This window comes from Chiloscyllium punctatum, chromosome 5, assembly GCF_047496795.1.
Source record: "Chiloscyllium punctatum isolate Juve2018m chromosome 5, sChiPun1.3, whole genome shotgun sequence".
Lineage (NCBI taxonomy): Eukaryota > Metazoa > Chordata > Chondrichthyes > Orectolobiformes > Hemiscylliidae > Chiloscyllium > Chiloscyllium punctatum.
This window is the reverse complement of record NC_092743.1, coordinates 59,257,648-59,283,650: the sequence shown is the minus strand read 5'-3', so window position 1 is coordinate 59,283,650 and position 26,003 is coordinate 59,257,648. Positions and strand designations below refer to the sequence as shown.

At 39.7% G+C, this 26,003-nt stretch overlaps 1 protein-coding gene across 7 annotated transcripts in view; it reads left to right on the top strand.

Moving 5' to 3' along the window:
- greb1l (GREB1 like retinoic acid receptor coactivator) overlaps positions 1 to 26,003 on the top strand; it is a 348,236-nt gene that overhangs the window by 274,892 nt on the left and 47,341 nt on the right. For all 7 annotated transcript variants that reach the window (XM_072570405.1, XM_072570400.1, XM_072570404.1 and 4 more), the window contains 6 exons: positions 6,772 to 6,952; positions 9,478 to 9,667; positions 15,178 to 15,311; positions 17,097 to 17,436; positions 22,666 to 22,781; positions 23,758 to 24,002. In XM_072570405.1, the coding sequence (XP_072426506.1) occupies positions 6,772 to 6,952; positions 9,478 to 9,667; positions 15,178 to 15,311; positions 17,097 to 17,436; positions 22,666 to 22,781; positions 23,758 to 24,002 (1,206 nt within the window). The remainder of the gene's footprint in view (positions 1 to 6,771; positions 6,953 to 9,477; positions 9,668 to 15,177; positions 15,312 to 17,096; positions 17,437 to 22,665; positions 22,782 to 23,757; positions 24,003 to 26,003) is intronic.

Sequence of the window (26,003 nt, the reverse complement as noted above, 5' to 3'; positions counted from 1 at the left end):
TGTCATGAAGCCAGGGATGGGTGGAGTGCTCATCCTGACTTTTTCTTTTGATTTAAGGATCATCTCCTTGTTTTTTTTTTCTGGCTTAAGGCTGGGGCACAGTCCAGGTTTGAAGGAGCTGTGAAGGAGGGGATGGGTAGGGTGAGTGCCCCTATGGGCAGGGGGAAGAGTCTTCCATTCAAGGTTCTAAGGTTGGTTTTCTTTGTAGTTTTTTGGTAGTAATAGTTTTTTATAGTTACGATAGAGTAGTTTTTGTATATATAGTTTTTTGATTCTATGAGTCTTTATTTACCTATTCTCAGCGCTTTGTAAGCAGGGTTCTCCCTCTGAGGGGTTAAAGAGTATCTGAAATGGGATATGGCTAAGTGTCTTATTAAATGGTGCACCTGGAACATTAAGGGAAGTCATTTGCCTATTAAAAGGAAAAAAAAAGTGCTTTCTAGCCTTAAGAGGGAAAGGGTTGATATCGCTTTGTTGCAGGAAACCCATCTTGATGATGGGGGACACCTGAAATTACAACGGGGGGTTATGATCGGGTATTCTTTTCATCCTTTACTACTAAAAGTAGGGGAGTGGCGGTACTTATCCAGAAAAATCTTCCGTTCACATTGTTAGAGCAGGTGAAAGATGAGCAGGGACGATTTGTGATACTTAAATCCCTGATACATGGGGAGGAAAATGGCATTTTAAACGTCTACTGTCCTCTGGCACATCCCCTCAAATTTTTGATTAGTGCTTTCTGTAAGTTGAGTCCTTTTGGAACACGGCACAGTATTATAGGGGGGGAATTTAATTGTCCTTTGGATCCGACAATGGACAGGATGCCTTTTGGGCCCTCAACTATTTCTTTGCAGGCCAAGCAGGTGGTTGACTTATGCAAGGAGTTGGAGCTGATGGAGATTTGGAGATGTCTTCACCCTACTGGCAGGGACTTCACCTTTTTTTTCAAACCCATGTAAATGTCACACGAGGATTGACCTCTTTCTGGCTTCCTCGGCCCTTCTGGATTCAATTATGGGTTGTAAAATTGGGAATATAGCTATCTCTGATCATGCGGCAGTATATTTGGAGGTTAAGGCCAAGAGTGAAGGGCTAGGTTTGCGGCACTAGTGTTTGGGCCCTTTCTCCTTAAGGATTCCAAATTTGTGTAATACCTTTTGAAGGAGTTTCAGGAATTCTTGACTATCAACTCAGGCATGGCTAGTAGTCCATCCATGCTATGGGAGACTGCTAAGGCCTTTGCTAGGGGATTAGCTATTTCCTATTCAGCTAGCTGGAAACGACAGAAGGAGGAACAGCAACGTTGACTTGAGACACGGTTGAAGGCCGTGGAGGCAGCTCATTTTGCGTGGCCTTCGGTGACTAAGTTACAGCGGATCACAGCCCTTTGGGCTGCCTTGAATTCAATACTGACACAAAACGCAAAGAAAGAACTTGCTTTTGTTAGGCAGAGGCTGTTCGAATATGGGGATAGGCCATGGAAATATTTAGCAAACCTGACTAGGAAAAAAGCATGCTCCCCAATCCATTACTGCAATCAGAGACAGCGCTGGGGTCCTTACGTATGATACTAAAAAGATTAATGAGGCCTTTCGGAGCTTTTACTCTGAATTGTATCGGTCTGAAGGTTGCGAAGACAGGAGGGCGAAAATGGAGACCTTTTTTAAGAACCTGGACCTCCAAGGGGTAACCTTGGAACAGGCCTCTCTCCTTAATGCCCCCCTTGACAGTTCAGGAAATACAGGAGGCAGCTAGGCAACTTCAGAGTGGGAAAGCGCCTGGCCATGATGGTCTTCCGGGTGAGTTTTATAAGGAGCTTATAAGGATTCTGTCAGGGCTGATGTTGGAGATGTACAATCACTCCTATATGCATGAACGCCTACCACCATCTTTGAGAGAAGCTAATATTTCCTTAACTTTTAAGAAGGGGAAGGTTCCTGTATGGGCCTCATACAAGCCCATCTCTCTATTAAACTCAGACTTCAAGATTCTATCCAAGATCCTGGCACTGAGATTGGAAAGGGTGTTGCCCCATATTATTAAAGAGGACCAGACAGGCCGTAGGTCGTCTAATAATATTAGAAGGTTGCTGAATGTGGTCCAAGTTTGTCAGTAATGGTGGATTCAGGGGTTGGTGATTTCCTTAGATGCAGAGAAAGTACTTGACAAGATGGAATGTCCATATCTTTTTTATGTCTTAGAACAGTTCAGATTGGGTGGAGTCTTTGCTAGGTGGGTGGAGGTTTTATATCGCCACCCTCTGGCCGCGGTCACCACCAACAGGGTGAAGTCTGGGAATTTTACGATTGGTAGGAATAGTTGGCAAGGCTGCCCCCCTCACCATTGTTGTTTACATTGGTGATAAAGCCGCTGGCAGAGGCCGTTCGTCAGAATGTCCACATAACCGCTCCGGAAGTGGGATCGAGGGCACACAAAATTACACTGTACGCGGATGATGTACTTCTGTTTTTATCGAACCCAATCACCTCCATACCCCATTTGATACAATGTATCAATGCATTTGGGGGCTATTTCAGGATATAAGATTAACTTTGCAAAATCGGAAGGAACCTTAAGGATGTGCCAGAAGTTGTAGGTGGCTCTAAGTTCCCTTTTAAGTGGTCACGGGCAGGGTTCCGGTACCTAGGCATTTTTATTACCCCCAAGTTTGATCTGTGTTATTTCGCACTAACTTTGCTCATTTGCTCCACAATATTAGGCGAGATCTCCAGAGATGGGAGGCTCTTCCAATTTCATGGCTGGGCCAAATATCTTTCATTAAGATGAATATTCTTTCTTGTTTGTTTTATCCCTTGCGTATGCTCCCTATAAGGTTTCCCACGTCAACGCTGTGGAAGCTTATGGGATGGTTTGGTTCTTTTGTCTGGCATTGTGGGCGGCCCCTCATCAAACTTACTAAATTGCAGTTGCCTCAAAGAAAGAGAGGAGTTGATTTCCCAGACATCAGAAGGTATCAATTGAGTTCCCTGCTGTCCTTTGTCTGCGAATGGGTAGGTAACGATCCAAACTCAATATGGCTGGATATTGAGGCATCCCAAGCAAAATGCCCTCTTATTAACCTATTGTTCATGGATAAGATGAGGACAGTTATGGACCATTGCCGGAACCTCATTGTCATTAGTACAGTCAAGACATGGAGGGCAATGCGTCAGAGTGAGGGTTGTTTATCCAAGACTTCGTCACTTACACCTGTAGTTGGCATACCAGGGTTCCAACCAGGGATGATGGACTCAGGGTTCAAACTATGGGCAGCGAGAGGAGTTTCTAGTTTAGGAGACTTGTTTGAGGGGGAGGTTATGATGTCTTTTGAGCAACTGAGCTGCAAATATGGATTGCCCAGCAGAGACCTTTTCCGTTTTTTTCAGGTTAGGGATTTCATCCAGAAGAAGATTATGCTTCTCACTAAGCTCTATAAGCCCAATACAGAGAGGTTGTTGCTACGTTCCACAAGCACCCTTTCGGTTAGTGCCCTCTATCGCCTGCTGGGTGGCAGGGCCTGGCAGGATATTAACCGGTTATGTGAGGTCTGGGAGCAAGAGCTGTTAGTGGAGATCTCTTCTGAAACATGGGAGAACATATGGGAGACTACTCGAAAGATCTCAATCTGTAACAGGACATGCGCTACGCAGTTAAAAGTTCTGCACAGGGCTCATCTGACACCAGACCGTCTGGGGATGTTTAAAAAAGGGGCATCTTCAGTGTGCCCCAAATATAAAATAAGTGTAGGTACTCTTACCCATTGCTTCTGGACATGCCACAGGCTCTGTGTTTATTGGAGTGCTGTGGCGGAAGAGATACAGAGGATATTGAGGACTGAAGTCAAAGTAGACACGATATCTCTCAGGTCTACCGAATTTGCCATCTTTAGACGGGCATGGGAAGAAACTATTTAATATTCTTGCACACTGAATTGTGTCTGAGAACCTGCCAGGCTTGCTGGGATGGCAGAAATTAATAATGGAGCACATTCCCTGGACTTTTTCACAAACATGGTGCACCACACAACAGACCATTTTTATAAGATATGGCAGCCCTACTTGAGTTATTTGGATATAGATTTATCAATTATCTTAACTAGAGCGTTTGTTTAACCAGGCTGATTAGATTTGTAAAGCCCTGGGCCCTGGAGGGGGTCTCCCGAGTTAATACGGGTATGTATACAATGCTCCCGTTCCTTTGTTTGGGAGCCTTGCGCCAAGCATAGCTGTTCTGTATTTTGTGGTTTTTTTTGCTTTTCTTTTTTTGGTGTTGCTTTGCACCGTGTTAGGGTTTGCTTTGTATTATAGAGTAGGTTAGTAGTTAGTAGATAGTAGTTGTATTATAATTTGTGTTGTTTTCTTTATATTATACTGATCTATGTGATTGATTGTTTTTTTCAAATTATTTTATATGTTTGTAAAGTTAAAAAAATTGCTAATAAATATATTTACAAAAAAAAAGGAAAGGGGGATAATCCAGGCAATTACAAACCGGTGAGCCTGATGTCAGTGGTGGGGAAGATGGTGTAGAAGATAATGAGAGACAGGATTTATTCACGTTTGGAAACTAATGGACTTTTTCGTGATAGGCAGCATGGGTTTGTGTGTGGAAGGTCATGTCTCACCAACTTCATTGAGTTTTTTGAGGAGGTGACAAGAATGATTGATAAGGGAAGGGCAACAAATGTCATCTACATGGACTTTAGTAAGCCATTTGATATGGTATCTCATGGCAGACTGTTATAGAAAGTAGAGTCTCATGGGATCTGGGATAAGCTGGATGGATGGATACAAAAGTAGCTTAGTCATAGAAGACAGAGATTAGTGGTGGAAGCATGCTTTTCAAATGGAGGTCAGTAAGTGGTGGTGTTCCGCAGTGATCAGTGCTGAGACCTTTGCTGTTTGTAATATATATATATATATGACCAAGAGGTGATCTGATTAGTAAGTTTGTGGGTGACACCAATATTGGCAGAATTGCAGATAGTGAGGGGGATTGTCAAAGGATACAGGAAGATATAGATAAACTGCAGATTTGGGCAGAGAAATGGCAGATGGAGTTTAATCCAAACAAATGCAAGGTGATGCATTTTGGAAGATCAAATTCAGTCTGAATTATAGATAAATGACAGACCCTTAGGAACAATGACATAAAGAGGGATCAGGATGTACAGGTTCACAGATCCCTGAAACTGGCAACCCTGGTGGGCGGCACGGTGGCACAGTGGTTAGCACTGTTGCCTCACAGCGCCAGAGATCCGGGTTCAATTCCCGCCTCAGGCGACTAACTGTGTGGAGTTTGCACGTTCTCCCCGTGTCTGCGTGGGTTTCCTCCGGGTACTCCGGTTTCCTCCCACAGTCCAAAGATGTGCAGGTCAGGTGAATTGGCCATGCTAAATTGCCCATAGTGTTAGGTAAGGGGTAAATGTAGGGGTATGGGTGGGTTGCGCTTCGGCGGGGCGGTGTGGACTTGTTGGGCTGAAGGGCCTGTTTCCACACTGTAAGTAATCTAATCTAATCTAATCTAATCTAATCTGGTGGATAAGGTGGTCAAGAAGGCATGCAGCGTGTTTGCCTTCATCAGCTGGAGTATCGAATATAAACCATGGCAAGTTATGTTACAGCAGTACAAAACTTTAGCCAGGCCAAATTCGGAATACTGAATGCAGTTCTGGTTGCCAAACTACCAGAAGGATGTGAATGCTTTGGAGAGGATGCAGAGAAGGTTTACCAAGATGTTGCCTGGTCTGCAAGGTTTTTGTTATGAGGAGAGGTTGGATAAACTTGGATTGTTTTCACTGGAAAGATGATGGCAGAGGGGCGAATGATAGAGGTCTACAAAGCTATGAGAGGCATCGATAAGTTGGATAGTCAGAGGCTTTTTTCCAGGGTGGAACAGTCAACTACAAGAGAGCACAAGTTCAAGGTGAGAAGGGAAACATTTAGGGGAGAAGTGAAGGGAAAGTTTTATACACGCAGGATGGTGGGTGCCTGGAATGCACTGCTGGTGGAAGCAGGTGTGTTAGCAACGTTTAAGGCATATCTTAAACGTTGAACATGAATTGAATAGAGGCATAGATATCACACTTGGGCAGTAAGTAATGGGTCTGGATAAGATTAAGAATCGACACTGCCTTGATGGGGCAAAGGGCCTACCTCTGTGCTGTATTGTACTATATAACTTATTATTGTGGCGTTGGAGGTGAGTTTGTGGACATTTCAAAGAATTGTTATCAAACATTTCTCTCTCACTGTCCTGCCTCCAGTGGAATTTTGCAAAGAGACACTACTAAGGGCATCAATGGATCCTTCTTTCAATGCTGCACAGATGACAAAGCAAGAGTCATGGCTGTTATCAGACTTCTGTAAGGACACCCCCTCCATTTCAAATATTCATAACAGTGGTGGGATTTCTTTATCTTTGAAATCTCAATCATCTACAAAAGCCTCCATTTTGAACTGCCGTCACATTCATGCTCCTGCCTATTCTGGAGAATTACAAGCTCTCAGTTGAGTCTCTCATTCCACTTCCATCCATCATCCTTAAATGGATGGTGAACCTAGAGGCAGCATCTCAGTTAGCTACCTTCCATAAGATCACAGACTGCAGAGGTGATCAATTTCTGGACATGGACATTTTCCCTTTGCACTTATATTTTGCAACAGAAAGAGTCACCCCAATAAATTTAGTATTGATACCTAACAAATACAGATTCAGTGAAAAGTCCATATTTATCATTTAATACATAATATGTCTTTTATTTTTACACAGGAGTACTTGTGGACTTAGGTCTAGAGGAGGACACTGTAGCCTATCAAAGGGCTGAGAAATATATTATCCGGTTAGACCATGACATTCAGAATAAGTTTGAAGCTTTCATGAAAAAGGTCAAGCAGAACCCATACACACTCTTTGTTCTTATTCATGACAACTCTCATATTGATTTCACTAGGTAAGTTTACTGCAATTTTATTTTCATTTTTCCTTCTTCACAGTTCTCAGAATGTTGCAGGTCATTTAGGTATTTTTATAGTGTCCATTAATCACAGCCTAAGGCTAATGCTTGACTGTGATGAAGTTTAAAGCCTGCTGTTTGATTTTGCATATTATCATTTCTCAACTAACATTTTCCATGATATGCTCTTCCACCATCCCAGGCTAACAACCAGAGTTCGATAAATGAGCATCTTGATGAAGCATGTCAGTGAACAGTTTGAATCTTGTTCTCTTAGAGTCAAAGCATAGAATTTCTACACTGTGGAAGCAGGCCAATTGGCCCATCAGATCCACACCATCCCTCCGAAGAACATGCCGCCCAGACCCACCTCCCCACTCTATTCCTGTAAACCTGAATTTCCCATGGCTAATCCACCGAAACTACACACCTCTGGACATTATGGTCAGTTTAGCATCTAGCACTGATGCTGACATAGGGAATATGTGCAAACTTTCCATAGACAGTCACCCGAGGGTGGCCTTTTGGTCTGTTAAATCACATATTGTTTGTCCTGTTTTTAACAATTTCTTCCCTCGGGTGACCATGTGAACCTCTACTGTACCTGCTATCAATTAGAATTTCTGAAATGGGAAATAACTGTAAATTTCCAGAAAATTTTGTTAAGATAAGTACCTACTAAGTGGTATTTCTGATAAAGTTGTTAAATATTTATGCTCTTTAAATTGGTTGTAAAAGTTAAAACTCTTCTATAACTGTCTTCTTTTGCCTAATATATGCATGTCACTTGACGGTGCATATTGTAAGATGTATATTATTTTTCTACTGGTAAAATGTCATATCAAATGTTTTGAATTTTTGAAAATCTTTTCATATTATATAGAAACATTCGTGACAAAATCTTCAACTAAAGAGTTTATGCTTGGTTATCTGCTTTATGACCATGTAATGCATTTCCATCAAATGAGTAAAGCATTTTGATCTTTTTAAAAAGTTTATAGAATGTTATGGCTACACCTAAAATACTTGGCCAAATATTAACAGGGGCAGGTTATGCAGGCAAAGCTGTGAAGCCTTGGACATGAACCAATCAAGTTTTTGTGGGTTTCCTTCTTGACTGGTTCCCTACCGAGAAGATTGTCAGCCTTAGCTTTGGGTTGGATAGAGAGGACTCGAGAGTAAGTCATAGGAACACGTGGGATCAATTCTGAACCAAGAATACAGTGGGCGGGAATCTGATTGTAGACCCTGAAAAGAATTCAATCCCTTGATCAGAGTTTTTATGAGAGTACGAGAGTTTTGGGGGTGCTCGGTGTGGGGAAAGCATTCCACCTCTTGATCCACAAGCAGTGCTGCAAAGGTGCTTGCCTTCTGCCCAGAGCTTTCCTTCCCTTCTTCAGCTGCCAAGTTTCTACAAGCCTTAGAAAGCTACAAGTTTAGCCAGGAAACCAGAAGCCTGCAGCCTCTTCAATGTCTTGAGGTTGCAAGCCTGCCCCTAGGTTGGCTGGCCAGTTTTGTTCTGTGTCCATTAAGTCCAACAACAGGCTGAAGGAGGAGCATTTGTATAGGATCTGAGATTTTAGAACAAAAGCACAAGCCACTACATTTTTGGTGTTAAATTGAATCCTTAATATTTGACTGTGAAAGACTTGCTGGCTTTTCATTTAACATTGACTGCACAATCATTTTTTTTTTGTTTACATTGTGTATGTCAGTCTGTAGCAGAGTTACAGGTCCATCAGGGTGTGAGAGGGTCATGTGTACAAACAATCTCTAGGTTCCACATTGATTTTTACTATTAATGGTCAGATAATAGTTCAGTATTTTCTCATCAACCTGTTCAGAAATATTACATACTTCTGGAGCAGGTGTGATTTGAACCCAGGTGACCTGGCTCAGGGTAGGAACACTATCACCACACACCAAGGGCCTCCCAGATCATAGTTCATCAACTTTAACAAATAACTATCAAATAATTTTAAATAAAGCACTGTTGGTAGAAGATATGGCCAATGCAGGTCTCTTCTCTCTGTTAGCATTTTACCCAGTGGACTGAGGGGATCCTTCTCATCTGGAAGTGACCCTACTACAGCCATCCTGCCCTCATGAGTGCCCCAACCCCAAATGGTGTCTACCTGACTGTACAGCAACTTTCTTGCATGGTATCCTGCCTGGTTGCCAGTCCCAGCAAAAGCCACACTCCTACGAGTCTTTATACAAGGAATCTGCTAATTATGTTTCAAACTTTCATCAAAGTAACTGTAACATCTTTGGAAAATGGTCTACATTTATCCCTTAACCAGTTAAGATAGATTATCTGGCCATTTATTTAATTGCTAGTTGTGAGATCTTGCTGAATTTAATTAGCTGTCATGTTTGTCTATAATAAAACACTTCAGAAACACTTTTGGATGTCCTGCAGTTGTGAAATATGCTATATATTTGCAAGTATTTTCTTCTTCCTGTACAACCATAAGTGAAATCCTTTCATGCAGTTTAATTTGAATCTTATGTTCCTTTAGTTTTTCAGGTTCTGCAACACATGGGGAATCCAGCCAGGTTCTGTCGGATAAGTTTATTAACTCACATGAGGCACTTGAGGCCTGCAATTTACTTATATTGCAGGTCAGCTCCTTTCCCTTCACTTTACAGACACAACAATCCCGTGTCAACTTCCAAAATGAAGTGCACTGGATACTGCCCAGCAGTCCTGTAAGTTCACATTAAGTAATTCTTTATTTTTTGCTGATAAAGATATGCATTTGCCATTCGTAAAGAAGTGTAAGTTTGTTATATAAACATGCTTGGGCTATCCTAATTTGGAGGTCATAACATTGAGGAAATGCTCAGAGTGAAATCAACTATCAGCATGGGGGATTTGGATTCCCAATCCATGTAAAGATATTGGATGGTGTTAACTTTAAAGAGCGATATACATCAAAGAAAGTCTCATTTTTGAACTACAAAGAATGTTTTTCACTGCTAACAAATGACAATCAACAGTAGCATTTTACCAAAGTAAGCCATTTTCATATGAAATTCTCCAATTTCTGACCCAGTCTCTGGCTGTATGTTTGGAGATAGTTAATAATAAGATTTAGAGTATGGGCATAAAACAGCCATTTGTGCCATTTCTCCTGTTACAACGAAAATTCCAGAGAGCTGTGTCAGAAATTCTGTGCCTTTATATCAACTTAATAATCTTTAAATAAAACTATGGCAAAATCATGCAGAACATTACTTAATAATAGATTTATCATGTAGATTCATATATATGTGAATTTTACCATTATTGTTGGCTTCAACAGAGGAAACTGGTAAAGAGTCCATTCTCAGTCTATGAATGAAGGCTTTGTGGTGCAGTATTTAAGGTCTGAGCCAGAAGTTCTAGGTTTTAGGCTGTGCCAGAACGTGGAGACCAAGAAAAATATAGTTGTAATGCAGCTAAATAAAATAAGTACCAACCATTCCAACATCATTCTAACAGAAGCTGATAAAAGAAGAAATTTCTGGTCAACCATGTACTGAAAAGAATGTTGTAGTCTCTACAGTCATTATGCACAGTTCCAGACCACAGAATGCATGCAAAACTATGTATGCCTCAACACAGCAACTCAGAATTACTGCATAAGTACAAACTCATATAAGCAGATATCTTTGATACTAGAGTTGCAGCGGTGTGTTTGAAGTAGGTTATTTGACAATTTAATCTGATTAATTTATTTTGTTTCTGTGGGATAAAAATTTTGACATTTGTCATCTGTCAAGGACAATTTTCCTGAAATTTATTAACCTTCAACTGGTTTGGATAATTAACGTCAGTAATGCAAACTGTTACATGGTGCGGCAACAAACAATTATAACAAAGCTAAATGTTTTGAGAATTTGGTCATAGTTGCTGTATGTATGGAAAAATACTTGCAAATATTTATCAAAGTGATATGCTACTGACTACCTTTCGTCTAGCAAGTGATGGTACTTTGTTAATTAGTTATTTGATCACGTTAAAATTATTACATACAAAGTATATGATTCCAATCCTTGATATATTGTCAAGAGATTTTCATGGATAAGACTCTGTGAAGTATTATTTCCAGTAATGCATGTATTAATTTTGGCTCCTTAGAAAAGCTGCAGTACAATTTTCTTGGCTTCTATTATAACCAGAGAAGTCTGGCATAAACATTGGTAAACATTAAAGCTACTTTGCTCATGATCCTGTCAGTGATTTGTCTTTGTGCAAATTAAACCTTCAACAGTACTTCTCAATACATGAAGGAATTCCTTTAATAACTGAATTCTTGAGCCAAACATGGTCTCTTACTATTTCTTTATAATGAGAAGGCAAAACTTGGTGTAACACTGTGTTTTCATCGCTTGGTGAAATCTTTAGGTACCCAAATGCCCAAATATGTAATGCAGAAAAAAATGCATGGTCATCTGAAAGAATGACCTCACATTCCTGAAAATGACATCAAGGGTCACAACCTAAAAAGTTAATTTATTATTATTCTTTCAGCTCATGATGAACCTGCTAACCACCTGTCATATTTTCAATTTTTATGTCAGATTTTTTTTTACAGCTTGCTCTAAGAGGCAGTCTTAGTGAGACAACGAACACATTCTCTACATTTAGAGATTGGGCTCTTAAATTGAATTGAGGATTATTATAATGGATTCTTCCTCTTTAGAACATAGAACAATACAGCGCAGAACAGGCCTTTCGGCCTCAATGTTGCGCCGACCTGTGAACTATTCTCAGCTTGTCCCCCTACACTATCCCAAAATCATCCATGTGCTTATCTAAGGATTGTTTAAATCTCCCTAATGTGGCTGAGTTGGCTACATTGGCAGGTAGTGCATTCCATACCCTTAACACTCTCTGCGTAAAGAACCTGCCTCTGACATCTGTCTTAAATCTATCACCCCTCAATTTGTAGTTATGCCCCCTTGTACACACTGACGTCATCATCCGAGGAAAAAGACTTTCACTGTCTACCCTATCTAATCCTCTGATCATCTTGTATGTCTCTGTCAAACCCCTCTTAGTCTTCTTCTTGCCAATGAGAACAGGTTCAAGTCTCTCAGCCTTTCCTCATAAGACCTTCCCTCCAGACCAGGCAACATCTTGGTAAATCTCCTCTGCACCTTTTCCAATGCTTCCACATTCTTCCCGAAATATGGGGGACCAGAACTGTACACAATATTCCAAGTGTGGCCACACCAGCGTTTGTATAGTTGCAGCATGATATTGCGGGTCTGGAACTCAGTATCTCTACAAATGAAACCTAACACACCGTATGCCTTCTTAACAGCACTATTCACTGAGTGGCAACTTTTAGGGATCTGTGTACATGGACTCCAAGATCCCTCTGCACATCCACACTACCAAGAATAACTTGATGGATGAGTATTCAGCAAGGGAAATCCAAAACAGTTTATAGTCTATATTGATCATGTCTCATGTCTGACATCAGACCAAATCTTGATTTGTACAAACAATTGCAAATTTTGCATATGAAGTCAGTTTTGGAAGGATGGATGAAGTCAGTGGATTTGCGCTGTATTTGTTTGGGGCAGCACGGTGGCTCAGTGGTTAGCAGTGCTGCCTCACAGCACCAGGGTTGCAGGTTCCATTCCAGCCTTGGGTGACTATCTGTGTGGAGTTTGCACATTCTCCCCGTGTCTGCACGGGTTTCCTCCCACAGTCCAAAGATGTGCATGCTAAATTGCCCATAGTGTTAGGTGCAATAGTCAGAGGGAAATGGGTCTGGGTGGGTTATTCTTCAGAGGGTCGGTGTGGACTGGTTGGGCCGAAGGGCCTGTTTCCGCACTGTAAGGAATCTTTAAAAAAAAGCATTTGATTCTTTTTTCCTTCCTTTATCATAATGAAACATTCTAAGGCATTCTACAGGCATATCTTAAGACAATGAGATATTAGGTCAAATGAAAACCAAAAAAACTGTGGTTGCTATAAATCAGAAACAAAATCAGGAAGTGCTAGAAAAGCTCAGGAGGTCTGGCAGCATCCGTGGAGAAAAATCAAATGTTTCGGGTGGAGTGACACAGAGGTCTTTATTTTTGTTTCTGATTTACAGATGCTGCCCACTGAGATATTAAGTCAGATAACTAAAAGATTGGTCAATGAGGTAAATTTTAAGGAGTATCTTAAAAGAAGAAAGTGAGATAAAAAGGCAGAGAGGTATAGGGAGCAGATTCCAGAGATTGGTGCTAAGTAACTAAAGAAATACTTGCCAATGGTGTACTAATTATAATTACTTTTGAAGTTTGTTGACGTTGTTACAGAGTCGAGCATAAACTCAGGTTGAGATATGCCGCCTCGTGTAATCATTTTTCATCAAGTACCTTAGCTAGCGAATGCTACAAGCTATTTGACTACAGAGGACAGTATGGTTCATCCTGATTTTGATTCTTGAACCATTTAGGTACACTTAATGACAGCATGGGTCACTGGATGATGACCAGGGATTGAAGTGGGGTCAAATTTTAACCTTCACTAGAGGCTGAGAGTTGAACCCTGGTACCTTTGTTGTTTGATCAATACCAATAGACTGAAAGCATTTACACATTGAATTTTTTGAGATATTCACCTCCATCATTGCTTTAAAATTAAAAAAGCATAACATATGTGATTACTGAAAAGTTTTACACTTGTATACAAGTGAGCATTTGTAGGTTAAGGTGTTTCATTTATGCATTTTTTAAAAAGTGCTTACTTCAGTTTTGAACTAGGCAAAAAGTGACAAGATGGTCATGCTATTTATAACATCAAAAACTTGGCAGATGGAATGAAATATGGGGAAAATATGTACTTTCGCAGGAAGAAGAGCTGAATATCACTTAATTGGTGAAAGACTGCGGAAAGCGGCAACACAGAGATTTGGGGGGGTCAGAGTGCATGAATCAGAAAAGGCTAGCATCCAGGTTTATTGGATAATAGGGGAGACAAATGCAATATTGGCCTTTAACTTAGCGGGAATTGAATATAACAATGAAACGGTGGTGGTGGTGGGGTGGAGGGGCTCCTGCTAAGATTACAATGCACTCGTCAGACCACAGCTGGAATACTGTGAACTGTTTTGGTCCCCTTATTTTTAGAAAGATGTACTGACACTGGAGGTAATGCAGAGATGTTCACTAGGTTAATTCTGATTATGGAGGAATTTTCTTATGAGGAGTGTTTGAGTAGGTTGGGCCTGTACTCATTGGAGTTTAAATGAATGAGAGATCTTAGTAAAACATGTAAAACTCTTAGGGGCTTGACAGGACATTTGTGGAGAGGTTATTTCCACCTACAGGAGAATTTAGGACCAGAAGGCATTATCTCAGAATAAGGAGTTGCACACTTAAGATAGAGATGAGGAATTTCTTCTCTGGTGGTAGTTAATCTGTGGAATTCTTTTACCACAGAAGGCTTGAAGGCTATGTTGTAGGTATATTCAAGGCTGAGACTATTAATCATCCAATTTTTAATCATTAAGGGAATCAAGTGTTATGAGAAAAAAGCAGGGAAGTGGAGTTGAGGATTATCAGATAAACTATGATCCCATTGAATGTCCAAGCAGACCAGATGACCACTGCTGCCTTATGGTAACTAGTCATATGATTTCTTAAAATTGAATTCTAAATCATTTTAAAACTTTTTGTACTGTTAACCATGCATGCTTTCATGTTTGCTTCCAAATCCAGCAGACCAATGGGCAAAGCTGTATTTGACCAACAGAATGCAACAGCTTTTTAAATCAAAACATTTTACTGTTCTTTGTCTTTTTTGTATACCAGAATTCTTGCCAAGTTTCTGATACCAGGAGTTCCAATAAGATCACAGATCGAATGTTCTCTCCAGATTACTTTCAGCTCAAAAAATTGAAATCCAAATGTCTAGTATTTGCAAATCTGTTTAATTAATTACAATTGATAAGTTTTGTTTTGAATATCAAAACCATTTGAGCCATTACTTAGTGTTGCACTTTTACTTGTGAGCCACAGAGAATTTCCAGACACATGTTTCAGTATTTTCAATTACTGTATTGAAATTTTACACTCTGAAGGATGAGGGTTAAGTTCTTAGTTTTCCAGTGGTAAAAACTGATTTGGATTGTACAGCTCATACAAACCTTTGGGAAGATCTGGCAGACCCGCTTTCCAAGCTACATCCTCTGTCTAATTCTGTTTGTGTTTTTCCCTCAATTTTTGCTCAGGAGGAGATCAACAATGAGGAAATGGTGTATTTTGGTTTGTCTGATTACAGTAAATCCTTACGGTGGGGAATCACGAGCCCTATCCTAAGATGTGATGAGGCATTTGAAAGAATGGTGAATACTTTAATGGAAAGGTAAATAGTTTGTTAATAAAAAGTTATCTTAATTCATTATAAATTATTCTTCATCCTTAGATCTACATATTCTTGAAATCTATGTTCATACAAAAGTGGATGCACAGCATCATCCCAGAATGTTGTCAGTTCTTCCCTTCCTGAACTTGTTCCTAATTGGCTTGCTATCAGTATATACTGGGTAGTATCTAAGATTTAGGTTTTTTCCTTTCTCCTGAAGTGGATACATCTATTTTTCTGGCTTCAAATTGTAGATTCATCAGGGCAAAAATCAAGCAGTTTTGCAGCCATCCTAAATTGCTCAACACCGTTGCAGTTTTGTTTTTTTTTAAAAAAATCAACTCTTATGCTATTCAAAAACTGCAAGTTTCTGATTAATCCCACATGAAAGCTGAAGATAAACATGTCATGATTTGCTAAAGTCAGTCACCAGGGAAAGCTATTAAAAATGAGTTATCCTGGCTAATGGCCTCTGCAAATTCCAACACATTTACCTTGCAGTCGCCAGTAATAGCATAACCTATGCATTAGGAATTTCCAGTGTTATCACAGGCAATTTCTATCTTATTCATTAATAGTGGACATGTAATCAATACATAGGTTATGTTTTCAGATTCTACCATATCAGATTTTGAATACAGTGGTCTGTTTTGGATTAATATAAGGAGAAGAATGGCCAAGAAAGCTACCATATAGTCCTGATTCACTGATCAGGAAACTTCCCACCTTTAGCTGATGTGGCCAACAATATAACCTGAGGTTTACTTTGCAAGGTTGCATCATGATTCTTTCAAGGCAATTTAAATGCTGTTTACTGAAGTTGCTCAAATCTTAGTACTTTAAAATCAAATTGACTATTTGTGATTAAATAATGACCAAGAGCTTCCGTTGACATACCTCAGTACTTCGGGCGCCAGCATGACTTCTGTTGTTTTTTGCTGTGAAGTTCTGAAAATAGAGCAGCAGTATTTCTTAGGAAATTTCAGGCAAGTGCTGGTCATTATCAAATTAGAAGCCATTTCTTGCCTTTTGCTGAATTTGTCCTTCTATTTCAGTATAAGAACAGTTGCTTTCTCTCTTGCTTGAATACAGTATTTTACCTATTATGTTATTGATATCACCCAATAGTTAAATATTTGTGATTTCATACATAGTTACATATGGCCGTATTTGGTTTAGTTAATAAAGAGTAAATTAATTCCATTTGGTGGAAATCTGTAGAGAGACAACAGCAGGAAATAACCTTTTTTGTGTTAATCCAGTGCAGTGCTGCAAAATCACTGTACAATAATGTACAAAGTTAAAAATCACTCAATACCAGGTTATAGTCCAACAGGTTTAATTAGAAGCATTAGCTTTTGGAGCGCCGCTCCTTCATCAGGTGGTTGTGGCACAACCACCTGATGTAGGAGCGGTGCTCCGAAAGCTAGTGTGTTTCCAAATAAACCTGTTGGACTATAACCTGGTATTGTGTGATTTTTAACTTTGTACACCCTAGTCCAATACGGCACCTCTAAATCATAATAATGTACTTCATCTTGCAGACCAAAGTATCGAGTATGCACACTGGAATTCCTTCACTATATACTTTACATTTTCAAGGAAGCCAAACAAAATAACTAATGCAATGTTCAAAAAAGGGTTTAAAAATTTGTTTTTGTTCATTATGGATTTCCCTTGTTAATTCTTATTAAATTGAACCCCTGCTTGTGTTTACATTAGATTCATCTTAAGTGTTTTAATTACAGTAATTCTGGGAATTCTGATGATATTTCTCTCTTTCAGGTATCCCAGATTGCATAGCATGGTGATTCGATGCTACTTGCTTATTCAGCAGTATGCTGAAGCAATGATGGCTGTAACATCGATGAATTTACTGAGAGAACACACTACTCCTGAGACTCTGAGTATTATGGATGATTTGATCAGCTGTCCTGGGAAAGACAAAATTGGACGTGGACATATGCTCTTGATACGAGTACCATCCATGCAACTAGCAATGCTTGCCAAAGAACGACTCCAAGATGTTCGTGATAAACTTGGTCTGCAGTATCGATTTGAAGTACTTCTGGGCAACCCTGCCACAGAACTCAGTGTCGCCAAGCACTTTGTTACACGAATGAAGGTGGGAATTTTTTTAAGAAATTCTGAAGATAGAAAAAAAAAACTTTCTAGTACTGTATAAATATAAATATCAAGCATCATTTGTGGCTGCAACTTCCTTCTGAAAACTTTGTATGAATTGTGCAGTTGCAGATTATTCCATCTCATCTGTGCAATGAGGTAAGTACAAACACAAGTAGGGCCTTGTATCATCACTTCATCTCTAATTCCCTGTGGTACTCAAGCAAGTATCTCATGACCTCTATCCTCACTACACCGTATCTTACCTTCTGTAAACTGCAATCGCCTCTTGGCTCAGGTAATTGACTAGTTCCCATTTGAAAATCTGCAAGCAAGCCAAATGACATTTCTATAGTCTGTTTGAAAGTGCAATCGTTCTCTATCATAAGAAATATTTCTTAACACATAACCTAACTTGTTGTTCTCTCTTCTCATTACATTTTTTTGCAGATAAAGATTTTAGAAAGGTTATATGCATCAGTTGTAGGCCTGCTGGACAGGCATATCCATGACCAGCAGATTCTTCCACAATGAATGCAAGTGGATTTGTAGTTGCTGCTGGGGATAATTGGATCTATCTTTTTCGGTTTATTTTTCCAGCTAGTTCTTTACTCAGTCTCAAAGGTATTACTCAGTCTCAAAGGTATTTGTAGCACTTCCGTATAGCATCTCAAGGCATGGCCTCTGCTTCCCATTGGCAGTGTTTGTTGCAATACACAGAGAAGGACTTCTTCAGGGAGCCCTTAGAACATTTGCATGAGACACCTCTTCCTTTTACCAGCCATCATCTCGATATAACCTGACCATTGATAGGCAGTTGTTGCCATCCAAGTTATTCACCAGTCCAGGAGAGTGGACTTGAACACTGGTGATATTGGCTGCTTCCAAGTCATTAATATTTGTAGTGCTGTCTTGCCAGTGGATCGTACAGAGGCAGCGCTGACAATGCTTGGTGGTCAGTATTTTGCTTAGAAGGCAGGCTGATGTAGGACTTCAATTTTCTTTAAACTGATTTTTAGTCTAAAGAGTTATAGTGCTGTAGGGAAATGTATCAGTTCATTTCACAGGTCTGGCAGAAGATCATGGGAGAATTTTTTGTCTATTTCTGTGTGAACCTAAAGGTACCTGAGGTTAAAAAGCCTTCCATCAGTCCAGAGGTTATGTAAACATCTTCCTTAAGGTCTTCCATTGCCTCTTTGAGTATAGGAGTTGGGAAGTCATGCTGAGGTTGTACAGGACATTGGTGAGCCCTTTTCTGGAGCAGTGTATCCAGTTCTGGTGTCTCTGTCATAGGAAGGATATTATTAAGCTTGAGAGCGTTCAGAAGAGATTTACCAGGATGTTGCCAGCTGTGGAAGCATTGAGTTGTCAAGAGAGCCTGGATGGGCTGGGAGTTTTTTCACTGGAGCAAAAGAGGTTGAGAGGTGACTTTACAGAGGTTTATGAAAAAATGAGAAGTATAGATAGGTCTAATGGTAGGTTCTTTTCACTTGGTGGGGAATTTCAAGATTATGGAGCATTTTTTTATGGGGGGAGAGGAAAGAGATTTAAAAAAGACACAAGGGTCAAATTTTGTACACAGAGGGTGGTTCACATGTGGAATGAACTTCCTAAGGATGTGGTGGATGCTGACACAGTTACACAGTTAATAGACGTTTCGATAAATACATGAATAAAAAAGGTTTGGAGAGATATGGACTGGGAGCAGACAAGTGGGGTTAGTTTAGTTTGGGATTATGTTCAGCATGAACTGGTTGGACCAAAGGGTCTGTTTCTATGCTGCATGATTCTACGTTGAAGTATGCAATGAATAATGCCTTGGTATCAATGTTCTTCAGGAATTTTTGATTTGATATGCTATCCATAAGAGAGATTTTCATGCCGCCACTTAAATTCACTACACAATGGTATTATTTCCACAAGTGCAATCCACTAATCATTGTGGATGTTTCTAAGTTTTTGTTGAAGAGTATTGTATGCTTGACAGTCAGCTGTGTTTTTCTCTTGGCTGACCAGCTGTGCTGGGTGAACCTGACAAGTTGACTTTTTTTAATGCTTGCAACTCTTGAATTTCCTTACCATGTTCATCAAACACTTCCTGTTGATCTTGGTGCCGAATCCAGTGACCCCATTGGAAGCATCTCATCCTGTGGCTTTGATATGTTCTTAGAGTCCTTCTGTAATGGAATCAATAATGAAATCAGGATAAAAAAAGCAAAATGCTACAGATGCTGAAAATCTCTGCAGTAGTAAGAGATCCTGTTGACTGTAGCAAGCAAACTGGGTGGTGGGTAATTGAGCATTAGTTGAGCCCCTCCAATTCAGGAGCAAGCAGTGTTGTCCCATAAAAGGTGGCTTGGTCACTCAGGGTGCCACTCGATGATGATGCTGTCTCCAAATCCTCATTGAATCGATCCATACCCTGAGCTGTCTGCAGGATTCGAACTACTGCTGCCATTGCCATCTCACTTACTTTTTCCACTGTTTTCTCATCACTCCAAGACTTGCTTCTTTTGCAGTTGAGGTAGTCTATATTGTTTTACCTGCACAAAGGGGTTTTAAGGTGGTTTACAATTTGTGCTGAATGTTGCTATCCTTTAAAATTGGAGCTGATGTTGTGAGGCCCAGCAAACTAGGGCATTTTCACATTATAGGTTTGAATTCAAATTTTCCCTCTCCTGGGTTGTTTGCCAACCAAGGTTTGAAAGAGCCCTGATTCCTTTGGTATTCTATCTCGAGGTGGAAAACCAATAACCATAACCCAAGGAAAATGGTGTGTCACACCTTTGGTCCTGAATTTGTCAATCATTTTGTTGGGTTGGAATCCTTGCATTCTGGCTTCTATCTTTGTCAAGGAAGACATCTGCCCAACTGGTGTCATGTTCATTGTTACTCCCTTCACTATGTTTTACCCAGCAGCTGAGTGGTGCTTGTAGCTAGCTCGGACAGTTGAGTGTAGGTGAGGACCAGTAGTTGCAGTCAATCCATTGAGTAGGATGCACTTGACCGAAAGTACTTCCTCTGTCTGAATACCCCATATATCCTAACTCTTAGTTGAGTTTTTGTTTTCCCAGTTTTCCCTTTCCTATTCACCTCAAAAAACTGATTCAGATTAACCGACAGAATTTCTTCATTTTTAAAAATCTTAGTTAACCTTCCATGCATTTCTCTGAAGACATAGAAGTCCCTGATACTAAAACTCTGCAAAAGCAGCAATATTTTCTAAAATTCTCCCATTGATACCAACACTGTTGTCACAAAAAGAAGCACAAGGCTTTATCAGAACCCAAACTCAAGATGCAAAATCTGCTGTATAGAGGTTAGAGGATAAAAGATAAGTTTCTTATCATTATAAGAATTGAGCATTCAACCACATTCAATGATTTATTATTCCAAAGCTTGCATCTCCATTATCTGTTAATTATTTTTGTGAAGAAGAGCCTCATGGTATTAGTTCTGAATTTGTATTTGTTTTTTATTTGAATCTCAATCCTACTCTCACAACTTAGGTTCGCCAGGACAGGGCAATGTAATAATAGATTTCCACATTCAGCTTTCTTCTGGTGCATGGTAGTTAGACTTGTTTATTATTGTCGTCATCAGGAATCACAATATGTTTCAACTACATTTTCAGCTAAGCTACATCTTCAGCTAGTTAGACATGGATTAGCTAGATATTTAAAGAATATATGTTACTCTTGCATTTGACATGTATCTAGTATTTGTCCATATGAAAATTGAAGTGTTATTATTCTGCTCATGTATATATTTTGTATCAAAAGGTTTTGAACTACATCCTCAGAATCAACTGTCCCTCCTAGTTTTGTATTTTCTGCACACTTAATCAGCTTGCATTAATCTCTGGACCAAAGTCCTTGATGGAAATTGGAAGCAGTATTCATATGAATTGTCAGTATTACTCCATGCTACACCACTTAGTACTTCAGACATGGAGCTAACAGGAGAGATGAGAAACTTTTGTCTTTACTTATGAAGCTACCTTGCATATTTAGGACTTGGAGATGTCGGTGTTGGACTGGGTTAGACAAAGTTGAAAATCACACAACACCAGGTTATAGTCCAGCAGGTTTATCTGGAGGCTCTAGCTTTTGAAGTGCTGCTTCTTCAGCAGGTGGTTGTGGAGCAGAATCATATGACATTGAATTTATAGCAACAGGATTGCAGTGTCGTTGGAATGTAATATTAAACAAATTTAGCTTGACTCTTTCATCTTTTAGAGTGATCATGTTGGTTTCGGTTCCTTCCTATGTAAATCCCAGAACTTTATTAAAGTTGCATTCTCAAGATAACTTTTAACAATAGGTGCCATCTCAGCTCAGATAATGCATTGAAGGTGTGAAGTTAAAGTCTGCCTGTGTCCCAATGTTGAGTCAAACTGATTCTATTTGTAAAGTGGGATTTACAGAATTTTACATGGATTTATGCCATTTTTAACAAAATAAAATGTGATTCTGCAAGTACAAATGCACTCCACAAACCTAAACATGTTTGCGTGCTGGGGAGACCGAATGAGTGTGTGCATGTGTGTGTCTGGAAGAGACTGTGTGCATAAATGTGAGTATAATGGGGCATAAGTCTGTGAGAGAGGGTGTGAGGGTATGAGAGACGGTCTGTGTGGATCTGTAGGGGTGTGTGTGTGTGTGTGTGTGTAGTGCAGTGGGATCACCAGTAGTGTGACATAAACCTGGGGTCCCAGTTGAGGCCATCCCCATGGGTACTGAACTTGGCTATCAGCCTCTGCTCAGCCACTTTGCGTTGTTACCTGTTCCAAAGTTCGCTTTGGAGGATGGTCACCCGTAGGTCCAAGGCCAAATGTCCCGGACTGCTGAAGTGTTCCCTGACTGGGAGGAAACACTCCTGGTTGGTGATTGTTGTGCGGTGTCCATTCATCCATTGCCACAGCCTCTGCTCGGTCTGGTGTATCACCTGGTGTTGTTTGATTTTTAACTTTGCATGTTTAGTATTTACAGCACAACAACAGGTCATTTGACTGTCAGGATGCTAGCTGGGTTTACGTTTCATATGAACCCTCTCACACCCTTGTTCAACTAACCCATAACGTATCTTCGTATTTCACTTTTTTCAATGTATTCACGACTACCCCTTGATTGCATTTATGTTTTCATTTCAGCCTACTCAAGTTGCACTCTCAGATCATTCTCTGAATTAAGAGGTTTCTTCTGAATTTTCCTTTTGCTTTCATTTATAGGTATGGAGAGGGTGTGAACAGGAGGAATGGATCCCTCATACCTATCAGGATTTGGAAGGTCTCCCATGCATTGTCATTTTAACTGGTAAAGATCCACTTGGAGAATCATTTCCAAGGTAAAACATTTTTTAAAACATTCATGTGAATTTTTAAACAGAGTTTGCAACATGTCCCAAACGTTAATCCTTGTCTAATAATTATAATGTAAGAATATCAATGCATGTTTTATTATGCAATCAATTTGAGTTGTGGTATCATTAACTAGGAAGTGCAGGATATCTTTCCATTAGTTGTAAAGTAGTAACCTAATTGAGGGATTCAGAATATTCCATCCTCATAATTTATCTTTGCAATCTGTAAATGTGGAAACCATTGTCAATTTAGTAAACTACATTGGGTTAAAATTATGACACATCCTCTAGCAACAGTTTTCTCCTTCAATTTTTCTTTCCTCAATATCTCTCCTACCTTTGAAAATATTAAGTGTTGTTTAGATTTACAGCAAACTTCGTTTTAACCGGCACTCTTGATAAACCAGCAAGAATTATATGCCCCAAATATTCCAATGTCTGAGTATTTATGCTGTAAATAAAGTATAACAGTGATATGTAAACTCCCTGTATTATATTTCACTTACTGTTTTAGAAGGTGTGTTGATGTTTCTTATATAGGTTTTATGAGGGATGTGGCTGTCTTGAAGCTTTGCTTGGTCAGGGTTTACTGTGGTTATGCAAACCACTTAATTATCTGGAATATTTGATTAACTGGCACATTCTAGTTCCACAAGCCAGTTAATAAAAAGTTTGCTGTAGTTCATTTGAAGCTTACAACATTCATGTACCTCTTCCGATTGATCAGCCCTAGCGGTGATTGTCAGCAGACAATTTTATCTTGGAGAACATTTTAGCTAAGTCATAATCTGCCATCGTACGTAAGCGTGTGTGCATGCACGCACACACACGCACAGGTGTCATATATTTTAGGCTTGCTTTATTGATGTGCAACCTCACAAAACATGCACACCAATAATGTAGGACATGAAAGATAGTTCTTATTTGATAATTTGTGCCTTTCTTCAATCTTTTTATGAAGGTCCATGAAGTACTGTGATCTTAGGTTAATTGACTCCAGCTACCTCACACGCACAAGTCTTGAGCAAGAAATAGGCCTCGCTTGTGGCTACATTTCTAAGAGTGCTGTCAGAGAAACCATTGCAGTTCTGGAACAAACTGAGAAGGAACAAGAGAAGGTTCTTATCAGTGAGAATGAATCTGATGAATTACAGATTGACCTAGAGAGGCCACAAAGTAACAGCAGTGCAATCACTGGAACCTCAGGTTAGTATTCCCTGAGATTATCATGTCTACAGGTTTGATTTGTATTATGTTGACATACGTTTCCAGGCTTCACGGTTTGAATATTACAGGCCCTCTGGAGATGGGATGGAAAGTGGCAGGGATGGCAAAATGGTTAAAGCATGTATTAGGATATTTCCAGAAATGGGGTGTAATAATGTCATTGGACTAGTAATCTCGAAAATCAGGCTAATGTTTTGGGAGCATGGCTTCACACTTGACCACAGCAGTTGGCGCACTAAATTCAATTAATCTGGAATTGAAAGATAGTCTCAGTAAAGGTGAACATTAAACCATTAGTGATTGTCATAATGATGCACCTGGTTCTCTAATGTCCTGTAGGGAAGGAAATCTGCCATGCTTAGTCAGGTCTAGCCTACATGTAATGCCAAACAATGTGGTTGACTCTTACCTGTCTTCTGAAATGGCTTAGCAAGCCACTCAGTTCAAGGTACAATTAGAAGTGGGAAACAGCTTTTGACCTTTCAAGTGATGCCCACATCCCATATAAGGACAGCAAATGGCAGTGTATTGGACACCTACTGACAAGAGTTAGGCCCTCAGTTATTCAAATTAGTTGTCCAAGTGACAGCTATGTTAACATGATGCTGGAATTTTACCCAAGTCAGCTTGGTCCCTCTGCTGCCAAGTGAACAGTGAAGCTGTCAAGTGGTTCCCAGTTAAATCCCAGGCTGCTTTCTTTCTGCCTCTGGATGGTTTACCCAGCAATAATGGCCAGTCCTGTGGCTCCACTACTGTTGCTAATGGGTTCACTCTTCCTGGCACCAGTCCATCCTGCCTGGACCAAGGAGAAGCTTCACCATTTCCCTGCATCGTCTACAGCAACCATCTTAATGGTAGTGTTGCCAGTCCTCTGACTGGCCCAGCATCTCTAAGTGACTGCTCACTGTCCTCAAGTAGACAGTGGTCCTGGTGGAAACCTCTTTATTTAAAAATACCTTCCATCCCAAGCTAGTGTCCTACCATTTGCCCACATGGGCTTGGGACAGACTTTCTCAAATAGTGAGGAGAGAACATGTTTTTTTTGTAGAAATCTAGGCCTATGTGTTGATGTATTTTGTAATTGTTTATTATTAATGTATTTTCTTAAATTGTATTTTTCGAAGTTTAATGTGTTTATCAGTTATTCTGTTTCCTTGTGAACATTTCTTAATGTAGCAAATACAAAAACATAAAGAAGTACAAGGCTTCAGAAAGATGTGAAATTACTGTAGTGATCGCTAAAAGATGGAAAGAGAGAGATGGAGGAAAGTGATAGAGAACTTGAAGTGATCCAATGATATTAATGAAAATGTTAGGAAGGAGACTAAAATCATGGTGATAATGATATAACTAAGGAATCACAGAGTCACAGGGCAAGTAAAGAAGAAAGAGTATGCAAGGTACCGTGACAGAAGACATATAGTTCCAATAATTAAAACTTACAGTAGTGTGGATGAGAAAGTAAGAAAGGAAACCTCCAAGAGATCATTAGAATAAGACACGTTGAGAATAAAAGGATCATTGAAGCTAAAAGAAAATGAACTTCAGAATATGCAAATTTAAGTTGTTTTACTTCCAATTTATCAAGATAAATAGATATATGCTTCTCAATGAACTAGAGTAAATCTTCCCAATATCAGAGGAAGAGAAAAAGAAAAGCAAGAGAGCTGAGATTGTAAGAAGGCTTCTTTCTCCATTACGTTGTCTTAGAATCGTACAGCACAGAAACAGACCCTTCAGTCCAACCACTTCATGCCAACCATAATCCCAAACTAAACTAGTCAAACCTGCCTCTGTTTGGCCCATATCCCTCCAAACATTACTTATTCATGTACTTATCCAAATATTTTTTAAAATGTAACTGTACCGCATCCACCGCTTCCTCTGGAAGTTCATTCCATACAGGAATCACCCTCTGTGTAAAAGAAAATTGCCCCTCATGTCTTTAAGTTTCTCTCCTCTCATCTTAAAAATATTTGT